We start from the raw sequence: 21,058 nt of genomic DNA on the forward strand, positions 1-21,058 counted from the left end.
TTCCAAAGCTTATAAGCAACGATTTATTACAAAATATATATCGAGAATATAATTTATTGTAAAAATAATTTTATCTCCAAATTATTGTATATTGTATAAATAAATATATAAATCGTATAAATTTTTCAAAAATTTTAATATTTTCTTATGTGTTTTTATTTATTTATTAAAATAAACTATATTGTCAATTTTTCTTAATTCAATTACGTACAATTTAAAATGAAACATAAATGCAGTATAAAAATGAAAAATTATAAAAATTAATACAATATTAATGTTCCGTCGATAGTATTATAGGAAATCTTAATTAATACTATGTCAGATTTCAGATGGATAATCAGGTAATAACGTGATGATTTTTCAATATTGGCATATCAGTATTGTTTTTATCAAAAAGATACTAAACTAACATCAGCACATCAATACACCATTTTGCAAATAACTTATATGATTTGATCGTACGCATCGGCTCTGCATTCTAATGATAATTAAAAATATCTTTTAAACTCCTCCATTATTGCATCCTTCAATTCCTATGGAAGGATAATATATAAACTATTATAGGCATATTAATGGTAACGCGATACAATAATATGTTCGGCCAACGTTTCGGCCACTAATTCTTTATATTATAATGAAAAGCCTTATACTATCGTTGCTTTCATTACTTTTTCTTTGTCTTACAATGCATTGCTTACCGCGCGTAATTTATCTACCGATCGGTCCGATTCATTTTCGTTGTAGCCGAACTCTGCTCTCTACTTCCATCTATCAAGACACAACAGCAGCAGCGACTCGCCATGTATATAAAGGAACGAGCAATTATTGTTGGCTGACAGTCTGCGTCTTGTCGCTCCTCGTTGTTATCTCAATCACTCGTGGGGATATCGACACGGGACACGTGGTCTGCAAACGTCTTACGTGATCTAACTGCAGACTTAATTTTTCTAGTATAAAAAATATTGATCTATTCGTTTGGGAATATTGCGACGAGATTTTTAAGAAGGAAGATCTGATAAGAAATAAAGTCAAAATGTACTGTAATTGCTAAGGTATTGGGCATTGGAAGCATTTGCATTGGCATTTTGCATGTGAAGAGAAATACGACAAAAGGTAAAAATGAAGCATTGGAGGAGAACCTTGGTCATTTTGATCTTCGCTTGGGAAATCGTGGACGCGGTGTCTACAATTTCTCGGCCGGAGAATATTCTCTTGGATCTCCTAGCAAGACCATTTGCACCCACTGAAGGAGCTTCCAACGAATGCATAAGGGACAGCAAGATATACTTCGCGGAACTGCGCAAGTATAATCCTTGGGCTCTGCAAAGTGCGTCAATTTTTCATTAATCGCCTGAATTTGCGCTATAATAAGTTTCACTTCTATTTATTGAAAGCTTGGGTCTTTTATTTTTCACTTAATGCGCATATAATTAAAAATTAATTAATTTAAAATAAAGATAATATCGCTATCTTCGCTAAGATATAATTTATTATTCAGGTATTATATAAATTACTGGCAAACAATATTTAACCTGGAATGTTGAAAATACGTTATATCTATCACATTTTAAAGTACGCGTATGTATGAAAAAAAAAAAAAAATATATATATATATATATATATATATATATGTATTCGGGTGTGTCTGTGTGCGTGCGTGCATGTGGCTACGCATGTATATATATATATATATATTTGAAAAATATCGTAGCAACAAGCTATGTTATAGGTATGTGTATTTGATAATTGTATATATATATATATATATATATTATTTATTTTTTATTCGAATTAACATATACAAATAATTGTATATAATTAATGGTAAATAACACTTAACATATTATTCCATAAATAATTGAATTTTTAATAATATATGTTAATTGCAATTTTCTTCTGTAATTGTAATGTAATCAATATGACAAAATATTGCAGTTTTAAGCTTAAATCGTCGTAGAAACTAAAGTTTTTTATGCTAAATACACGGTTAATACGTTCGATGAATCGATGTAAAATAACAACTTTTCATGCTAAATAACAAACCATATTATATACCAATGACACAATATTACAAAGAAAATCGTGTAAGAATACTTTCAGTTAATTTAATTTGTAAAAAAAAAAAAAAAAAAAAAAAAAAAAAATATTAGATATGTTTAGATAATTTTTGTAAGATAACTTTATACAAAATTTCATAAATATAAAGAAGTATAATATAAGTTTATGAATTAATTAAATAAAATTTCTTTCCTAATATTAATCATAAAAGCATCTCGAATATGTAATCATTTATGTATGACTTACTTAAAAATACAAATTAATATAATAGTTAAAACATTATATCGTGTCACTTTCACAACATATTAATTTTTACGTAGTTTCTAAATATAAATATCATATCATCTGCTATTGTTTCACTTCGTTATAATTTTTTAAATAAATACTTTAACAATTCTTTTAAGTTAATATTTCTAAATAGATTTAATAATAATAAAAAAAAAAAAAAAAAAAAAAAAAAAAAAAAAAAAAAAAAATAAAGTAAAATAAAAAAAAAACAAAAATCAAGTTGTTACTTAATAAATTATGAAAATTAAACACAATGTTGAAAAAATAAATATATCGAACAACTGTAAATGACAATTTTATATTTTCGCGTTAATATATTTAATTGTATTTATATAATATTTAATACAATATATATCTAATGAAGAAATTTAATATCCAATAGTTCTTCAAATGTCTGATTGTATGATTTAATTATACTTGTTACTATCTTTATTTTATTTGCTATAAACATAAAACATTGAAAAACTTTTAAATTTGTAGAAAAAAATACCATGATAAAAACCATCTAAAACTATAAATCTGTTAGGTTTTATTATTTATTATTTATTATTCAAATAATGATTTACAAATTAGTATTGAAACAATTTTATGTTTTTGATTCTTACAATACATTAAGCTCATTAAAAATAGAATTAATTCAATATGTGTAAAAAATGTTTTGGTACTAAAAATATAAAAGAAATTTTCCTTAAATTATTATGCAAAGTCTATCATGATTTACATGAAATTTAATATTAATTTATTCATTAATTATTTAAATATTATTAAATATTGTAATATATGTAGAAGAAATATGTACAAAAATATTAATATAATGTAAATATTTAAAATTTAAATTCTTTATTAAAAATATGTATCAGAATGATATGAGACCAAAAGATAACGAGGTATATATTTAGAAATAGGATCAATAAACTTTATTTTCAAGATTTATTTTGAAAAACTTTTCGTAATCTAAATTATTAACTTAAAAATTATGTAATGAATAATTGGGGAAAAAAATATTATAAAATAATTAATAATGTTAATATATATTTCCAAATATATATAATGAGGCCTTAGTATAGAAATAAAAATTATCTAAAAGTACCATATTACTGAGACTGTATGACATTATATAAATATAATTGTGAAAGAATATATATTATAACCATATAAGTAAATAAATTGACATGTAATTACATGTCGTATGAATATAAATTAAATGATTTTGTACGTATAAAATTGAAATTGTAAAAAAAAAAAATTATTTCCGTACACACACGAGCGCGTGCGCGCATATATATATATATATATATATATATATATATAAAATAAAATAAAATATTTTGCAAATAACGTTCGAGTATATTTCGGCATTGTCTCTTGCTTTTATGCTTTAAAACAGTAAAAAAATTTGTTAATATGCAGTCACATTAATTTGTTTAACTACGGTGAAAAGCTAAAATGCATTAAAAAAAAAAAAAAAAAAAATAGTTGTTGATATTACACTAAATAGTATATTACACTTAAAACGAATAAGTAATTTTTATATGTTTATTAAAATTATTAAGTTTCAATAACAATTGACATTACTTTGTCATTTAACAAGATTTTAACCATATAATTAAAAAAAAAAAAAAAGTATAAGTAGAATTTTGCATCTTACTTTATTTACTTTAAATACTAATTCATAAAAAATGAACTTCTTTCTATAAATATTATAACATATTATTTTGACAAGGCGATAATAATTCTAGGTATTATTGCAATAAATTGAGGACATAAGACGTTGGTACAAAAATTCAATTTTCATAATTAACTAGTAATTGAATAAATGACAGAGAGACTTTAGAGAAAAGTAATTAGAGGAAGCAATAATATTTCGACGATATGCATTAAGCACAATTAAAATGTATAAACTTGGATTATTAAATCACATTATAATTGTAAAATCATTGCATTCAATGATTGTGAATAACGTACACGATTCAATGTACCTCCTCTCTATCCATAAAATTGCTTTAAGGTTTCACATACCAAACAATATTTAATTACATACGCAGAAATAAGCTTCAATAGCGCTGGTGATTTGTAAATAAACAAATACGTTGACCCAGAATTTACTATACAAACTCTTCCTCTGTTGCATTAATGATAAAATAACATTACCTTTTATTCCAAGTTTTGCAAAAGTCCTAGCAGATATAATGTTATATAAGATAGCAACACTTACTCTATCCCTACCTTTATCATATGATTAAATATTCAATCTAATCAATTACTTACAACAAAACTTTATTGCAATCATATTAATTAGAATAATGTAAAAAGGAGGCATCAGAGCCGAGTTACTTATAATTCCTAAAACATTAAATATCTTGGGAGTCTTGGGGTAAGATAATTTCTAATCTTAATATTTATGGTGTATTATATTGTAGATAATATAAATAAAAGATTAAAAAAAAAAAAAGAAAAAGAAAAAAGAATAAGGAATAATAATGGAAACTCAACATAATTTACTCGATATTACATATAATAAACGATGGATATTTCATAGAATTTACATTAGCAATTCTTATTCATTTCATAAAATTACAATGAAATTATTTAAAAAGCATACATTAAAAAATATATAATACAAGTAAATAAAAATTATTTATAATATTGTTTTAAGCTATAATAGATTTACTTAAACAATATACATTACAAGTGTCATTAAAATTATAACTTAAATTCTAAAGTCGATAGCATTTTATCTGCAATACGTCAATTTTTTATAAAATCTAACCTCTGATTTATTCTATTATCTAACTGTGCTTATATATTTTTTTTTTGCATAAAAATTAATTTTTATTCGTTAAATTAAGTTTAACTCGCCATTTTAAGTATTCGGTTATGTCAATACAAAATTATATCTCATACATTTGTATTGATTTAAAAACGATTTACATTTGATTTATATTATCAAGCACATAATGTATAGGAAAGCGTAATAACGACAACGCATTTTCTTATCAATTGCTATCGTGGCACGTATATTTTCTTAGATAAATCTCCAGACATTACAGTCAATACGCCACAAAATTACGTAAAAGAATTGACCTCATCGTAACTTGTAACCTTATACAAGATTAAATAATAAATTCTTGGCATGAAATAAGTCAAATTTACTATCAATAAGTCACCTTATATATTTAATTGCAAAAATTTTAAATTGTTTACTCAAGCTATTAAAATTCTCATACATTTCCGTTATATTATTTGTTATTTTTTCATTTTTCTTTTTCTTTCTTCTTTGGTTTATATATATATATATATATATTTTTTTTTTTTTTTTTTTTTTTTTTTTTTTAATTCAGACAAAGAACTAAGGATATATTTTCCTCTCTAATGTTTGTATTGCTCACGTATCTTATTCACCAAATTCACATTTCATTTATTTTAAAAGATCCTTTGAAATATTATTTTTTGCTCGTTAAATAGTCAATTTACTTTAATTCAATACATATCAACGCAATTCAATTGAACATCAACAACAAAACTTATAAATTGCTTATAATTAAATAATATATAATATCGTAATTTAATAAATATGGCCGAAGTATTTTTGTAATAATGCCCAAGTTTTATCTTGATTTTTTTTTTTTTTTTTTTTTTAAATAACTTAATAGGTATTTGTATATAAATTATATTACAAGTGATTGTTGTGTTGTTTTTTAAAGGAAAATCTATGAAAATCTAATGCATACACTTACGTACATTTTACTTACTTACATACTTCATTATTCGTTAGAATGCTTTACATTAAGAAATGTTAAATTTTTGTTGTTGCTTTAATATCCTTTAAAATAGAATTTTTTAATTAAATTTTATGTAAGCATATTTTTCATCTTTATATATTAATTTTTTTTTTCATTACAAAAATATCATAAATATACAATATTTAAGAAATATAATTATAATATTTATAAGAAAACTTGTAAGATGTCCCATCTATAAAATTTCCTTTTAATCTATAAAAATATGCATTTCTAAATTTTGTTAATCATGTTTTCTTATTATTTGTCGTGTAATTACTTTTAAAAAATCGTAAAAAATATATTTTATTTTATCATAAATTATGATTGAAATACTTGTTAGATATTTAAATTTCTTTCATCAAATAAAGAAACTAAGTAAAAAATATAACACAAAAATTTTACGTAATCAATAAATTTCTAATTAATATAAAATTAATAAAACGAAGGGCGTTTTAATTAGTAGGTTATAAATATAATTTGTTGTAATTGTACTATAATCTATATATTTCCAATTGATTTTCGATATTTGAAATATTAAATTTGTTCTGATTATATGATGATGACGATATATAAATTTATAAAGTATATTGGTTAATTGTTTCGTTTATGAAAAAGATTATCCCCTTACCTTCGAGAATATTACTTTAAAATTGCATTGAATGAATATATTCATTCTCCATACAAATTATTAAATTAAAATCTTTAAATACGAGGGCGACATGCGTATGCATTCATTTCCAAGCTGAGCTAATGAGAAAAAGCATTTCCTATAACATAAACGCGTCTATTTTTTTTTTCTTTTCTTGTATTTTTAACAAAGAAATAAAATTTTCGTTTCACCTGTGTTCAAAATGCGTTTAATCTTGCCGCAAAATTTAATAAATGAAATAAAGAGCACTGCAATTAGATACATTATTATACATTATTATAAATATATAATTATTCTACATTAGTTAATTTTCAACTAAGTCTTAAAAGAAAACGAATAAAATATTCATTAACGTTAAAAAAAATTAATTTACATTATTCATTAATTGTTTCTGAATATATAAAGATTAAATCCTTTATCTTTGGTTCACTCCATAGAAATAGCATCATAACTTTCAGTACAACGGTTTTTCAACGAGGCGTTTGATTTTTTTGCAAAGCCCCGTTCATTTCATTTCTCCGATAAATCCTCCTCCCTCCCCCACCCCCCTCCCTCCCCCCGCCCCACCACCGTCACATAAGAATAACGTGCTTCCTAGTGTTGATAAACATAGAAGATGATTTCACAAGTCGACACCGATTTCTCTGCGTCTTTCTCTCTTTGTCGATTTATCTCGTTCATGCGAGCATTTTTTTTTTTACAAATCATTGCGTAGAATCACCACGCGGAAAGTTCATTACACTCGCGATACAAATACTATGACTCAATCTAATTTTCACCTGCAAATAGTTAATTATGATTTCTTGAATTGTTGTTTATAACTAAATTCTGAGGCAGATTTTGATAAATTAATTTCCTAATCCTTCAAACGAAACTATTCAATATTTATAAATAAAATCTTAATGTATATAAACAAACATATATATATATTTTTTCTAATATTGAAATAATTTTTTGATAATTTCATTTCATTGTTAATTTATTATAGCTTTTCTAATAAAATAATCCCCAAGCTATATGAAATATTTACAAGAATCTTTCCGAAGGCTTATTGACACTAGAATATCAAAAAATTGAATATGCTTTGACTTATGTAAGTGTTATTTTGCACTATAGAATATAAATTTGTTAGCAAGAGAAATTTGATAATATTTATGTTTTAGCAATATGATCTAATTAATATTTTCAATTAAAATAATTTTAATGTAAGTAAATAGAAAGAAAATTAAAGGATAATATTACGCATTCATTGATAGAATTAGGAGAGTAGATTTACAAGAATTTACAATATTTTTAATATTTTTATAATAATCATTCATCTCATTACGTTCAATAATCATTAAAATAAATATTTTATTCGTTTTAAGCATGAAAACAATTTTTTCGAAAAATTCGAATATAATTGATCATATAAAATTTTGCATTAAATGCTTATTAACGTAGTTGTTTGTATACATTTAAGTACTCTAAAGTAACGAAAAATATGACTAATGGCAATGAATGAAGTAATAAAGATAATTGTAATCGTTATGTCAAGGTCTTTACTAGCATATGTTTGATTTACTTGACAAATCTCATAGTATATTTACATGAAAGTCATCAAACTGGACAAATGAATAATGAGATTTTTTCCATGCTAATATATCTGCAAAACAATAAATATTTACTTAAGCCCAATAGAATGTATTTGAAATTATTTTCATTTATTTATGAGAAAAAAAAAAAAAAAAAAAACATGTTTTTATTGTACGTATACCTATAATTACTTTCTGTAATTAACACATTTCTAATAAATGTCTTAATATCGGATTGATACGATAAAATATTGATTTATAATTAAACTAATATTCCTTAATGACTATAGTTCGATGAGGATTCGTCAATATCTAAAATATTGCGATTTTATTAATTTAGAATTATTTTTAGTATTATTAATGTTATTTTTAATGAGAAAGTAAAGTAACCACTATTACGCATTACGAATATGCGAAGGTAAATAAAATATGATATAAATATTTGAAAGTGTTTGTATAGATTGCAAAGCTTTGTGTAAAAGTCGAGTATCTTCATATATATTTCTCGATGACAATACTGGATACAACATGTACATGCAAATGACGAATTATGAACAAACAACTAGTATTGTTTAATTATTGGCTTTTTATTATAAATAGAATATTGTTTAATCTTATTCTCGGTGAAATACGTATATTACATAAATTATTCTAGACGTCATTAATAACAAATACTTTTCAATTTTAGCTATATAATTTATAACAGGTTATAATGGTTTTCTTATCATCAACCTTTGCGTTACTATTAATAAACTAGAATAACTAACTGCTTTATTATTTGTAATATCATTCTGTATTTTATACGACTAAGTATTACCTTATGATAGGCTACATTATCAAGTAAATAAATGATTATTTCAGTGTACGATGCGTCCGCAAAAATTCCTCCTGGAGTAATAAGTGGTAACATACAACAATTGGGAAATTATGACGAATGTTTACAAATCAAAACCGATCAAAATTTTATAGCACAAGCTTGCAGTGCTTCGGTGCAATTTGAAATTCTTAAAGGTCCGAGAAGATCTTTGGAATTGGATATGAAAGATCTACTTCTTCAAGTCGCTAAGGCTGCGGTAAAATATTTAAGAAATTTTAATACTACAGACATTGCAATATAAATAAATAAAAATAACCGACAACATATCTTACTCGCAAAGCTTAATATATAAAATTATTATTGTAAATTATCATAATATATTATTATATTTCTGAAATTTTCAAAAGTCAATAATAGCATAACATTAAAAATTTTAATTTTGGATTAAAGAATCTGTTGGAAATAGATGGTTATTTATGGAGAGATTCGAGTAAATGTAAAAAAAAAAAAAATGTATATGGTCACGTTTTAGAATTTAAAAAATGTTCCTGATAATTCAGTGGATTATGAATGGACATGGTGTGTGCCATCAACCTGTAATCACTCGGAGATATCAGAAGCTCTCGAACTTGCTCTAGATCCTCTCAAAATAGATGGTCGGCTAGATTTTGCAGTGAGTGTTAATGCAAATTCCTGCCATACTGTTGTTACGGATAATAACAAATTTGATATCGTCGACTGGTCCTATATGTAAGAAACTGTGCTTTCAAAAATTAAAATTGAATTATATGCAAGGAGATTTGATCGATTAGCTATTTTTACAGCTGACTATAAAATGATTTAACAGTAGCATTTCTTATCAAAAATATTTCTTAACAAATTGTTTTTATAACAATTAATGCGAGTATAATATTCTTATTAATAATAACAACAATAATAATAACAATAACAATAACAATACTAATAACAACAATAATAATAACAATAACAATACCAATAATAACAATAATAATAACAATAGTATTAATAATAATTGAAACTTATCGATCAGAAAGATTAAAAATGAAAACTGTGAGAAAAGAATAGAACATTAAAAATCATCTAAAATGTGAGATTAGATATTATTTATATCAATACAAGTATAATAATACCATTTGGCCTTACGTTAATTTAAAACCTTCTGTACTTTTTTCTTTTGTATTATGCAGTGGCGTTTTGCTGACTTTTTTGACGATAATCATATCTAGTACCACTTACGACCTCTATGCAAAACGCAAAGCTGAGGAGTCAAAGTGCAAAGGTACGCATAACTTCGCGCTGTTCCGATGGATTTTCAAATCAAACGATGCATTTTCATCGTCCAAGTGAGAACATATTACGTATTTATAAATACGCTCTCTAAACATCAGTTTTAAAAATAATGTCAGCACTAATTAGTGATTGTATTTCTACATTTATAAGCAGACGTTTAAGCTTGCAATTACTATATTAAACCTTTGTCGTTTTCATTTTGCCGTCAGATGTCAAACATAGTTATCTCATATCATTTTCACTTTATTCGAATGGGAAAAATTTACTAAGCACCGAGAGATCGAGGGATATGATTGGTTGCCTCGATGGACTGCGTTATATCAGTATCTGCTGGATTGTATATGGACACACGTTCTATACGGAAGCAGTGGGAGTGAAAATGGATCGCAGCCGTATTCCAAAGGTATATATTTATTGTTAATATACATTTCTTGCTTACCGATACTATCTATATTAGCATTAAGTTTACAATTGAAGTATTAAGAGTATAGAAATGCAATTGTCTAATTGTCATTTAATTTAATTGAATAAATAGGATAAAATTTTACGATTACATTTCTCAAAAATGCAATGGAACTTTTAAACATAAATTTTAGAACATTTTTTTTTTTTTTTTTTTTCAAGTTTCTTACGCCTTTAAGAATATATCAAATAAACATAAAGATTTTTTTTTCTTTTAATCCTTCACTTACTTTACTAAATCTACTGTAAAATGTTGCTATTCCATATTTCTCAACATTTTCATTTTTTGTTATATATTACTTAATTTATATTCTTAACATTCTATATGATCAGTTAATGTAATGAACAATATTTTCTAATACTTAATGATTTTGCTAAAAACTGACATTTATTTATAATTTTATTATTATAATTTACTTTATATTTACTTTTATTTACTTCATTTATACTTATATATATATATATATATATATTATCATATTTATTTATTGCATTTGATTAGTATAATATTATATTTTTATATCGAGATCGATTCTTTTTCTCTTTATCAACAAATCCAAGTTCATATAATTATTCAAACTTTATAAATAGCCAAGTCGTATATTGCTATAGTAAAATATAAGAATATAATAGTTACCCTTATGATTTTGATAAATCTAATTAACAAATACAAAAGAAACATTTTAATTTAATGAACAATCTCGTTATTTATTTCTCGTTTCATCCTAATGTTTTCTCTATCAAAAGCAGTCAATGAAACCTTCCACGTAATAAATGAAATAAGATAAAGCAGCTTAGAATTCAATAGGAAATGACATTTATATTTTTCATCTATAGCATATAAAATTATATGTTTTTCAATTGTGTAATGGAAGATAAATATTTGTAAAGTTTTTTGCTCTTCTTAAAAAAAAAAAAAAAAAAAAAAAAAAAAAAAAAAAAAAAAAAAAAAAGTACTTATTTTACAAAATCAGGTCAATAACGAGAAAATCAATAAATACGCACTCACGCGAACGTGCATAATAATATTTTGTTTAAAGAGCGCCTAACATGACTGATTATTCCATTATAATATATAATACATGACGCATATAGCAAAGGCTGTGATTTTACGAAACTTTATCAATATATTATCGTTTACTTGTTATAAAAATCACTTAGAAGGTTAAAGGCAATCGCAACAACTACGTATTATTAGAAAGAATCGTATAATGATTTTTAACTTCTTAATTTGATTTTAAAGCAGATAAGAGTCGTAAACGTTTATTTTGAGATTAAGTAAATAGAATAGTCGAATAGACATATTCACGTGAATATTACGTCTTAATACCAATAATAATCAAAAGAAAATTTGAACAAGAAATTCTTTTTACATCTGCTATAATGTAGAATTCTTAGGCTTATAATAAGAAAACTTTTGTTTAAAAAGATGATAAGAATTATTCAATCGGCTCTGGTCCTTATGGCATATTATTTTACTATCAATATTTATAAAAGTATTAACAAATCAGATAAAAATTGAGAAATTTTTTTTTTTTATATATAAATAAGTGATTTTTATTAAACCTTGCTGAACGCTTTATTTGTCTATTGTTTTAAAATATTTAATAACGTTTTCTTATAATATTTTTATCCAAAAACCAATTCTATTTCTTCAAAAATATAATTCAACGATTGAAAATTATTAAAAAGAAAATAAAGAGTGAGAAATTTAGTAGGGAACGAAGTAATTTTTTAAACAAAAGAATTACTCATGTAGTAATATAAATTCTATATTATACATGTAAAATATAATTATGAAAAAAGAAATATCACGCATTGGTAAATTATTTTGCAAGAAGTCGTTTTTATAACTGTAATTTTATATACGATTGCAAATATTTTTAACTGATAATATCTTATAAAACTGTTAAGTTAAGAAGATCGAGGACATGAAAAATTACTTCAAATATCTATGATCAAAAGCGCGAAAATGAGAAAATATAATAAAAATATTCAAATTTAGAAACAAATTCATTCTAATGTGCTTGTGATTGTCATAATTTTTAAATTTTTTTACATAAACACATACATGCACACTCATTCATATATATATATATATATATATATATATATATATATATATATATATCATATTATCATTACAATACATAAGTTTTCCTTTTTAAAAACTGATTTATTATAAATTACGTTGTTTTTATCAAACTATCCTTTTGAGTTTTAAAAAATCGTAGGAAGCAAATGGTTTTTCAAATTCTTACATTAAATCTAAATTAAAATTATTAACTTTTTTTAAAAATGAATATATCGTAAAATAGTGTACTGATTTTTTTATTTTTTTACATAAAATATTAATCTGGTATTTTATTATTGATCGTTCTTATATTGAGAATATATTTGTCAGTACGAACAAATAAACATAATCATTATACGGAATTTTTATACGAACTTAAATTAATAGAATAAAAACTTTCAATAAATAATATAGTTCAGTTCAAATATATCTATAACAATAGCAAAGTTTTCCTATTAAAAAAAAAAAGAAGAAAATTAATTTTTCTTATTACATGTGATATCTTAATGTTCAGTGTCCACTAGGTAATTACGAATTTAATCTTTCTCTGTTCTTATACGCAATGAGCAGAAATTTCGATTTAATAAGTAACATATAATATTATTATATATTTGTTATTGTCTGGAATGGAATATTACACAAAATTTATGAAAACTGACTAGAATTGTGTACTCGTTTAAAATAGAATTTGAGTAATAATTACTTGTATCGTTCATTACTTAAATTGAGAGATTACAATGAACTATCTAACGTAATAATCCAATCAATTTAATTTCAATGAATTTAAAACTATAAATTTAAAGTTATATATCCTCCGCTCAAAATTCATACGCATCACATATAATTATGTATTAATAATTATTTTTTCATGGACAGAAATCTTAAATTTAATTTTAATTTTACTATTCGATATATCGTAAAATTGTGATATTAAATTTCATAAATTTCAAATGCTCAAGTTAATAGTTAAGATACCCAATCCCAACAAAAATTCTATAATGGCATATGATAAGGAATTAAAATTAAGTAACACGATAGTACATGACCGGTGCACACTATTTAATTAATTTACCAAAAAAAAAAACAAAAAAGTGCTTATGAAATTTTGAAAGTATTTTAATAGATTAGAAAACGAAGTAATTATTTGTTTAAAATATAATTATTTGGCGTAGCATTATATTGATTTTACAATAAAATATTCTTCTTTCCTAATGAAATTGAAAATGAACGATTATCAATGGCAAGGTAACAAGTTATTCTCATTTATTTAATAAATACTTATGATTTGAGATAAAAAAAATTAATAAAAATATTGAAATACTAACACTTATGTTATATTAAATATTTGTCTGGCCATGAAAAAATACATGCACTTTGATATTTTTAAGTTCTGTAAAATTTATTAAGAAAACAACTTGTAAAACGACTTTTTTTGTCACTTATAGATAATATTAACGTACAATTAATTGCTTGTGAATGTAAAAAATGTCTTCATTAAGTAATTCGGTTGTTAATAACGTCGTATATAAATAGTTGCTCTAGTACACAAGAAAGTTATATGTGTGAATACCGCAAACTCGGCTAATCGAATTCTAACGATAACAGCGCGTCACTGAACTGCGCGCATCATTTTATAACGCAATTGCATATAATAACAATAATTTCTGTATGATTTGGTGTAAAGCACGATAAAAGCGCAAGGACCATATCTCTTTTTAATTATCGTTATAACGTGTCTAAACATCAACTCTCATGATTTATTTAAAAAGAGATGACGATGCGTCGTTATGGTTATGCAATAAATGTGTCGTTATCAATTTCATTTGGAGCATGTATTAATACATTGTATCGACAAAAATGACAAACGTACATGAATGATACTTGTATGTAGTTACACGAGGATTGGAGTTCGCTGCTCGTCTTAAACGGCAATATCATCACCGACACATTTTTCCTACTTAGCGGCATTTTATTGGCTTACACGTCATTAGCCAAAAGTACTAAGGAAGCTAATTCATCGGTTAATGTCTTCAATCTGTATCTCAATCGCTATTTCAGGTACGAAAAGCATTCACGAAATTTTATTCGTTTTATGAAATTGTATGGCGGCCAATGCAGTGCTCGTGTTATAATAAAATTCAAATCAAATTTTTTTAATAGACTTGTATAATAATTCTCGGGACTCTTTTTCAAAATATGACACACAAAAAATCTAAACTGTCCGTCTACGAGTTATAAATTTAAATATTTTATATTTGAAAAACTTGAAAATTCTGTAAAAGTTTAAGGTTTTACATATCATATTATCAAATTTTCTTATTCTTAATGACTTAATGACAAGTTTATTAAAATTCATTTTGTTATATTTTTCCAATATTCAACTAATACGAACATGATAATTATAATTATATAATATTTCATTATCGCGTATATATAATATCTATAATAACTTATTTTATTTCAAATATTACTTTCTTTTTTTCTTTTTTCTTTTTTGTTTTTAACCATTATGCATTGAATTAGATAAGTAAGAATCACATAAATAATATATTCAAAAGATAAAAAAGAATAAGCTACATCGATATCAAATCCCAAATACATATGAACTATATTGGTCTATTATTATTATGTATTTCTTTCAGATTAACGCCAGCATACGCAATTGTAATTGGCTTTTATTCGACGTTATTTGAAAAACTTGGCTCTGGACCTCGATGGAATATCTGGATACACAGCAATAAATTAGATTGCCGTGCCAATTGGTGGACAAATCTTCTCTATATAAATAATTATGTCAACATTAGCAATATTGTAAGCTATAAAATAATTATTTATCTGTGCGTCAGCACAGCGAGGTAAAGATAAAAGAACCAAACCGTATTCTTTTTATTGCAGTGCATGTCACAAAGTTGGTATCTATCCGTTGATATGCAGCTGTTATGGATTTCACCCATTTTTCTTTATCCAATGCTTAAAAGCAATAAAGGAGCATTATTTTGGATTATAGCGATTACTGGAATCATTTTATCAGTACTGATACCATTTTTCGTAACGTTTTTTCTTAAATTAACTGGAACAATGCTGTATTACAAAAGGTACACAGAATATGCACGTTAAAATATTCGAATAATTAAAAATTTTAATATACATAAAATTATGAGTAGTGTATAAAAAAATATTTAATGGTGTATAAAATTATTTAATTATTCAAATATATATAAAACTAGACAACGAAATATATATATATATATATATATAGATAAAAGTTTTAATAATAATACTTTCGGTTGAGCATTAAAAGCTTTTAATATAAATTAACATCGTAAAAATTTTATATATTTTTTACTCATATGATTAACCTGATTTGTTTTTACGATTTTCGAAGGAAATATAAATTTTGTTTTCATTTTATATCATTTTTTTTTATCATTGTTTTTTGTTTTTTTGTTTTTTTTTCATTTTATAACTATTAATTAACGTATAAGAATTGGCTCACCGATCAATTTATATCAATCTTATTATTCTAGTCTAATTAGGTAAAATATTATCATTTTCAATCATCGCTATATTGATTCCAATTTGCATGTTTTTCTTTTTACCTTCTATTTACATTTAAAATATATGAAATAAAGAAATAATATTTTTTATTATTTTTTTTTTTAATACATGTTTCTACAGTTTTATCTTAGAAAGTTTTTTTTTCACCAACACCAAACTTCCTCTATACATTCCAGTATGCAAGATGTGACAAATGTGTATTTGCAAATTTACACCAGAGTTTATGCGAGAGCTGGACCTTACATAATTGGACTTTCTTTTGGTTATCTTTTGTTCAAAACGAAACATTACAAAATAAGAATTTCTACGGTAAGTTTCACCTCCTATATCCATGTATAATTGTCGTCTGTATTAAGAAAATATTAAATATTATTTTGTTGTAAAGAGAATGCATTTCATTAATAATTAAGTAATTTAATTATTTGTTTAAACATTCGTAAGAAATGAATGTTTGAACAGTTTATATATATATATATATATATATATATCAACTTATCGTTCAAAGGGTAATTTTAGCTTAAACTTTTAACTCAAACTAATTGTCAATATTCGTTAACCAAGAATGCAAATGCAAATGCAAATTTAAAAGCAAATGATCTCTGCTTATTTAAATGACATAATTTTGAGCAATAAATTCTGTCCAGATTTATATTATATGCGGTTGGTTGATAGCTATAACAGCGGGAATATCAGCAATTTTAGGACCACGTGGAATGTATTTCAATAATCATCCTTACAACAAATGGGAAGCGAGCTTTTACGCGGGCTTACATAGACACATCTTCACGTTGTCTGTTTCCTGGATCATATTTGTCTGCGTGAATGGATATGCAGGTAAGAGTGAGGATAATAATGCAATTAAGATACATATTTATAGAAATATTGTGTAATAATTATTATCGCTACATTCGTTCCTCCCTTCTTTCTCATTTCATTCGATTAATATTAAAAAATTTTTAATACTATTCCCATGTAAATGTGTTTCATTGTAACTCAATCTCTATCTCTAATATATCATAACAATAGTAATCAATAATTTTTTATTATTTTTTATATAGTCGTTTGTTTAGTTAGTAAGCAATTTGTTTTTTACGTCGTATCAATCGTTATTTATCATTCTTATTAATTTTACGTATCTTTTTCAACTCGTAATATGCTTTAATTGCTTTGGCATTAATTTGGTCCAGTCACTACATCGATATTTATAAATAAATCAGATATTTTATATTTATATACCTCTTGACATATATAATAATTCTTTGACTAATAGCTATTTGACTACGGACATTTCGTCTGCTCCCGATGATGCATTAAGTAGACATTCGAGCGTACAGCGTCGAAGAATTAATTTTATCGAAGAGTCAAGAAGTTGTATGATGTAGAATAAAAATTCGTAACCCGCGAAAAACATCGTATTAAAATATTACCGCCGCCGCCGCCGCCGCCGCCCCTCTCCCAAATAAGAAATTTTTTTCTTTTCAAAACTGCATTTTTCGCCCCCGCGAACACTCGCTTTATCATTGACATTGATGTTCAACTGCGAATAAATTGGCCTTAACGATGCTACCTAATAATAATAATAATAATAATAATAATAATAATAATAATAATATAGTAGTAATAATAATAATAATAATAATAATAATAATAATAATAATTGATAAAATCATAGAGTAAAATTTGAATGCAACGTATAACGAATAATATTTGCTACGATGTCGGTTATGTACTGTTCGCCTCGATGTTGAAAGCTTTCGAAAGAAGTAAAGCGCCAAAGTCGATAAGCGCCGCAAATTGACTCTAATAAAATGAAAGACAAAGTGAAATACATATGTCGGTGATGAATTTCAGGACCTCTCAATGCCTTCCTATGCTGGCGTGCCTGGATACCTTTGTCAAAGCTCACGTACAGCGCCTACCTCAGCCACTATATCGTGCTGCTCTACAATATCGGAAGTGTTCGCACACCCGGGAGATTGTCGACATTCAGTGCCCTACACGCCTTCTTCGGGAATCTCTGCTTAACAATGTTCCTATCGCTCTCCCTCAGCTGCTGCTTCGAGATGCCCTTTATGATCTTAACGCGACTGATCCTGACGCCCGGAAGATCCAAGGATAAGACAGAACTGATTTTCGGCTCGACGAACTCGGGCGAGGGCATTTGCAGGTCGAGCGAGGACATTAATAATTCGAGTACAAGTAGCGTTAATAGCGTTTATGCCATTAGTAAAAATTCCTGCTCCGTGTACGACCTGGACATTCAGACAGCGACCGCTGGGAAGATAATCGAATCTCGAGACAATTTGAATGATTGTGGATCGTTTACCCCCACCCGTCCTTATTATTTACTTTAGCTTTTCTTCTCTGGTGCTGCATCGATAGTATTATGTAGATCATAAGTGCATGAATGAGCTTGAGTTTATTGTGTATAGATAGAAGGAGAGCAACATTCACTAGTGAAATCCAATTGGAATCTATCGAGATCTTGTCTATTAAGACACGTTGCTCGTTCGTTATGCTGCAGAGCCAATTTTACAAATGAAGTAAGAGCAGATATGATAATAAATGCCAATATCAAACGGTTATGAAACGCAAAGTAATTTTCATTCATTTTTCTTTATCATTCGAGGACAAATACGTGACTTTTTACAAGCATACTGTATGCGTCTGCTGTAATATTCTTCAAAAATTTTCTACAAAATCTAAATTACACGAAATTTTCACTCTACATTATTATGATATTTATTACTATTAATTATGCGTAAATAGATAAAAAATAATTTTGTATTCAACGCGAATTCAAATAAACGACATCTGAATCATTGTAACAATGTAAATTTTTTTTGTTTTTAATTTTTTTTTTGTTTTTTTTTTTTTGTTTTTTTTTTGTTTTTTTGTTTTGTTCGTTTTTGTTCGTTTGCTTATGCTTACTCGTTGTTGAAAAATCAATCCACTTATGATTTAATTACATATTTTCAATGATGTATTACACAAACATTTCAAATTGTTAATTTTATGTCTCACCTTAAATCGAATGGCTTATAAAAACTAATGGCTTTTGTTTGCAATTTCAGATATTTTCCGTTAATTTTTCACGAGCACTTCCATTCAATAATTTATTTGATTATTTGACAGTCGTTCGGAATCTATTGAATTTATACTTAATATTAATTATATATTTAAGACCATCGAATCACATTCTTTTATTTGCATGCTTTATAAATAACACAAATTATTTAAGTTCAATTAAATTATTAAAGTAATATTATGCGATGGCGCATAATAAATAAAGAATCAATATATTAAATCACTTATCCAATGATTATAATATATTACAAAAAGATAAATCTAAATCTTAATGAAGTTAAATTTGTGCAAACAATGATAATTTATGTTGAAACTTTAACATTCAATCGCTCGAGTCAATTGCATGAAACATCAAACTAATTATTAATACTTTATTAATAATAAATAATTAAGCAAGTAGATAAATATCTCATATGATCTCAATAATTACCTTTTAAGATTATTAACATAATAATAAAGCTAATGTTAATGATGAAAATTCATTTCGTTTTCGAGCTATATTGAAAAAAAAAAAAAAATTATTTAATAACAAATTTGTGCTTTCTTATTTAAAATTTCTATCACTTTCAAAAATGAAATGAAATCATTTTTTTACATTTTCTATATTTTTATAATTCTATATTTTTAAAAACATTTATTTCAAATATTAATAACGGGAAGTAAATTGGTCGCTTGAATTTTTCTACCAACTATACATGTTGTATTTTAATTTAAACTGTGAATGAAATTTCACAAAATAAAGCAAAAACTTATTTGGTAAATAAGTGGATGTAAAATCATCTGACATATAAATCATCAGCTAAAAATAACTTTGAAGCGCAAGACTTTTGTATATATACTCATTAATCCAACATTGATTAAAAATATGTTACTGATCCACAATAAAGCAAATCATATTAATTTTTTGTTTGTCTATCATGTTAAAATATCTTATTCCTTTTTCACATTAACATAAAAAGAAAACTAACCTGTATTAAAGATAAATTTGTAAAATCAAATACTGTATTGACAATTTATTTGGCAAGACTCTATTATCAATACACTTTACGAATGGAAATACTAAATAATCGTTATATTCACAATATATATATATATATATATATATATACTTATAATAATTTCTTTGTCGTAATTTTACTATATAAGTAATTTCGAGCAAATCATATTTAAAATTTATACATGTGTAAATTTTTATATAATTACGGGAACCATTTATTTTATTTTAATACGACTTCATGCTTATATATAATAGAAAAATCATAATATTCACATTTAATTTACACTTATATTTAATCCGTTAGTTTAACGTAAAGATCATTTTATATTTATAAGTGATATTTTAATATTTGTATTTGTTTATGTAAATATTGTGAAATTGATTTATTTATTTATTTTATC

At 24.9% G+C, this 21,058-nt stretch overlaps 1 protein-coding gene across 1 annotated transcript; it reads left to right on the plus strand.

Annotated features, from left to right (window-relative positions):
* Positions 1–935: 935 nt before the first annotated feature.
* On the plus strand, positions 936–19,339 carry LOC105362614 (nose resistant to fluoxetine protein 6). Its single transcript, XM_011500089.1, has 11 exons — positions 936–1,327; positions 9,213–9,424; positions 9,701–9,918; positions 10,377–10,468; positions 10,689–10,882; positions 14,907–15,073; positions 15,658–15,826; positions 15,911–16,110; positions 16,750–16,882; positions 17,218–17,407; positions 18,425–19,339. Exons 1-11 carry the CDS (start codon positions 1,120–1,122, stop codon positions 18,925–18,927), a joined length of 2,286 nt encoding a protein of 761 aa, XP_011498391.1. The 5' UTR covers positions 936–1,119; the 3' UTR covers positions 18,928–19,339.
* The last annotated feature ends 1,719 nt before the right edge of the window (positions 19,340–21,058 follow it).

This window comes from Ceratosolen solmsi, unplaced genomic scaffold, assembly GCF_000503995.2.
Source record: "Ceratosolen solmsi marchali unplaced genomic scaffold, CerSol_1.0 scaffold41, whole genome shotgun sequence".
In the NCBI taxonomy this organism is placed as follows: Eukaryota; Metazoa; Arthropoda; class Insecta; order Hymenoptera; family Agaonidae; genus Ceratosolen; species Ceratosolen solmsi.